The 3,902-nt window shown below is 38.5% G+C and overlaps 1 protein-coding gene across 8 annotated transcripts in view; it reads left to right on the forward strand.

Annotated features, from left to right (window-relative positions):
• LOC116851573 (glutamate receptor ionotropic, kainate 2-like) overlaps window positions 1-3,902 on the forward strand; it is a 173,157-nt gene that overhangs the window by 34,996 nt on the left and 134,259 nt on the right. Inside the window, exon 1 of one of the 8 annotated variants that reach the window (XM_032831128.1) lies at window positions 2,235-2,494. The exons of the other annotated variants lie outside the window; for them this stretch is intronic. Coding sequence (XP_032687019.1) covers window positions 2,479-2,494 — 16 coding nt within the window. The 5' untranslated portion in view covers window positions 2,235-2,478. Of the gene's footprint in view, window positions 1-2,234; window positions 2,495-3,902 lie in introns of those variants that run through there. 8 annotated transcript variants of the gene reach the window in all.

A 3,902-nucleotide genomic window follows, 5' to 3' on the forward strand; every position in this document is an offset into this window, starting at 1 on the left:
ATATATATATATATATATATATATATATATATATATATATATATATATATATATATAGAACATCTGATACATTGTGTAGCAACGGTTATGTGCGAGTAGAACTCATAAATTTGGATAAAACAGCCATTTTGGAAATAACTACGATAAATATTCCCTTACTCTTCGATCTACATTAACAATATTAATCTTGTTATTGACAATATTACAATAGATGGAATAAAGAAAGAAATCTGAACAATTCAGTCGCGAATAAAAGAGGTTGTTCGTGCGATCATGTTTGTCGTGCTTTAATCGATCACGGCACTCGACTGTTCCAAATGGGCAATGAAAGAGCAGAATAGGCGCGTGTAGGATAGCGCGTGTCAGCGATTCTTTTTTATTTCACATGTCGCTGCATCGACTTATTCGCGATTTATAGCCATTTACAGCCGCGACATCGATATCAGGTTTGCTCCTGAAATTCGCATTCATGCAATGTTGGCACTTGCTCTCGCGCTGTCGTAAGGTCGCCATTTTTATGAATATTCAATTGCAATTGGTCAATTCTTACGTTACGTCTTACGATTACTGTTACGTGAAAAGTGTGTGTGGTCAGCTTAAGTGGACAGTGCGACAATGCTTATCTGAGGCGCGGAGTGGAGGGTAACGAACCGCACCACTGCGTGCCGTCGCATACAGTGCAAGGTGATTCTTCGGGAAGAACAGTCGCATGCCATTTACGCGTCGCGTCGCGATCTATTCACAGTTCACTGCAGCGATAATGCCGGCCGATATAATTGTTGATAACTCCACTTATAGACGTCGTAGTCGCTTGAAACGACGATTATTGGAAAGAGGAAATTGTCGCGCTTCCGATGGACGTAAAATCGTCTTTTTGCGAAATAAGGAAAACATAATGATGTAAGTACGAAAAACATTGGTTTTTGTACATCTCTTAAAGTGAACATTAGTTACTAATCTAGCAGCAAATTTTTTATCAAAATTTAAATAGTTTGTAAGTTTGGGCTGGGACGACATTAGCTGTCTCTATTTCAATAACATAGCTGCCGCAGTTGTATTTTATCTCCTATAGCTATCTTTTTTGTATGTACGATAAATTCCTTGAATATTATCATGCAATCAATTTTGAATAAAAGGAAAGAATTAGAAAACGAAAGAGATATAACTTCATTTTTATTTCTCAAAATCACAGTAGTATTAGTTAACTGTAATATAATGCTAACACATGTTACGCCAAACACATTATATTTAATTTATTAACACATTATTCACTTAACACATATGTTTACCCTTTTATTTAGGCATATTAATTAATATGTAGTCATATTAATTACATTGGTCATATTAATATTACAATTTTTTTAGTGATTTAACAGTAACAGTACATTCTATTATTCAGTGTCTCTCCAAATTTTAACATTGCATATTTTGGAGCAGAATATGTTAAACATTTTTTCACATTAAAAAGTATTTAACATTATCAAAAGATATCCATAAACATTAATATTAATAGATTGTAATCAATTTGAAATACTCTTTGTCTGTTGGATAATTTGTCATATGTTGAATATTTATTTTCGAAACTAAATATTTAGTGTCGACTTTATAATCTTGTAAAATAGCAGTGAATCCTATTTTAATTTATATATCGAATTGTTTAGCTGCAAAATATCATTAACAACACAATAAACATCTTCAAACTTTCTCGTATTGTATGAAACAATTCTGCTGCCATCGCTGTATTATTCAATAAAATTTTACAATCAAATTTTTACAATCAAAAACTTGAGAAACTAGAACTCGCTAAAACAAACAAAAAGTCTTAATGAACAAAAGTCCGAATATCGATCGACAATTTCGATTAAGACTGTCTCATTTTATTAATCCTTCCTTCGAAGGAGAGCGATTGTACGTCTATTGAAAGCGCAGAGTCTCAGCTTTACGACGGTCTTTATTTGAAGTTGCTACGATTCTTAGAAGTGAAGGTTCGGAGAATTGCGTCGGGCCGTGCGATCAGCCGTCTCGATGTTTAAATGGGAACGGAGTCAACGACACCTGCGGAATGGGACGCTACGCGGAAGCGATAGCGGTCCGCGTTCCATCACGTACGTTTGTTTACCCTATTCGGCCTTGTCCCCACTCCTACGGACATTGGCGGCCGCGCGCGACTGTATCATCGGGAAGACTCACGCAGTCGGTCATTGACTCGGGTTAGGTTGCATGCGGCGCGCGTCCTACAACGTATAGTGTGTTACTATCAACGCCATCTAACGGTAGCGTTTGGTTACAATTGAACACAAGCGTGCCGAAACTTGAGAAGGTCGTAGATTGCGGTCGAATTGGTATAGAGACGCGAAACAAAAAGCAATCTTTCCGCGCGCGTCTCTGCTGCTCTTTTATCGCCAGATCAAATTGCTACTGCCGAACGTTGCGGTAGATGTGGAAACCCGCTGTACAACGTACCTTCTCTCATTCACGATGAAAACGTTGGCAGGTAATGCGTGTGAGTCGCTTTTATCTTTATGTAGATTAGGCTAGGTTAGTTTAAATAATTTTGTTATTATTTATTCATTTCAAAGAAACTGCATATATATATATATATATATATATATATATATATATATAATAATATATATACATATATATATAATAATATATATATATATATATATATAAGTAAATGTTCTTAAAATTGCGTAATTAACATATTATTATCACACACAACTGCATAGCTTTATGTTATGTTTCATTTTTCTACTATTAAGGTGAGCAGATTTCCCAGCTCTGATTTCGGGACACTTTATAAATATGTGAAGCGGCGGGCGGGAAGAGGGGGATAAAAAGATCCAAAAATTATTTGACAATCATTGAAAATGATGACAAATCGGTGTCCCGAATAGCACTCGAAAAAATTCGGGACAAAGGGTGAAAAATCGAGACGTTTGGTCACCTTAGCTGTATATGTCGAGAAGGGAGGAGATTACTCCGTAATAATGTACTTACGATGTTCTGACGACCGCACGTTGTTGTTTTCGGCATTCTTATTTCACAGGACACAAGCGAAAGATATATAGAATACGGAGCGTTGTATTCATGGCAGTTGCTCGGCATGAAAAGATCGCAGACGCGCGCGCTGTCAATCACGTACACCAAAAGTTCATTAGCGCGCCGAAAGTGCCAAAAGTGCATGAATGTGAATGCGCCAGCGATGCGAACGAGGTCGCGCGTCTACAACGACGCGATCTGTACGGCGGATACACTTGCTCGAGTTACTAACCACTCTAGACCAATCGCGTTCGTTTCGCACTACGAGGTTGTCATCGTGGTTATTCAATCTAGGCGTTGGTAATGAATCGCGTGAAATGCTCGATCTTTTCGCGCCAAGCAGCAGCCATGGACACACATCGATCCACATCGCTCCACGTTTCTCGCATCTTTTATCCGTTGAAAGTGCATTTTGCGCATTAATAAGTCTCGGGAATGTCGAGAATAGCGATGTGCGATTGACGGAACGTAGCGTGAAGACGTCATTTGTAAGTAATATTCTCGTTTCTCCTCGCGTAATATGCCGGTGCTTGTCGCGACGTGTCGCGCCGACGTTCCTTACATTTGCTAATAACATCGACTCGCTCAAGTAGCAATAGAATCGGGCGATCGTCGGATTTATTGAACGGAAATTAGAAATGCGATGACAATCAGAGAGAAAGAGAGAGAGATGCGGAATATTTGGGCGGTTGCGTCAACTTGTTAGGAAAGGGGATATGGAGAGAGAAGTATCTCATAGAGCGCGTTCTTTTTGGCCGCGGCGCCGTTCACATATTGACGTATATTTTCATCGCTATTCAACAATCGCGCGACTATCTTGATTCTCGATCTTTCTGCATCGAACAACCGCCGTGGAT

Source organism: Odontomachus brunneus, unplaced genomic scaffold (assembly GCF_010583005.1).
Source record: "Odontomachus brunneus isolate Ranch 3 - 2012 unplaced genomic scaffold, Obru_v1 Obru_scaffold_178, whole genome shotgun sequence".
Classification (NCBI taxonomy): domain Eukaryota; kingdom Metazoa; phylum Arthropoda; class Insecta; order Hymenoptera; family Formicidae; genus Odontomachus; species Odontomachus brunneus.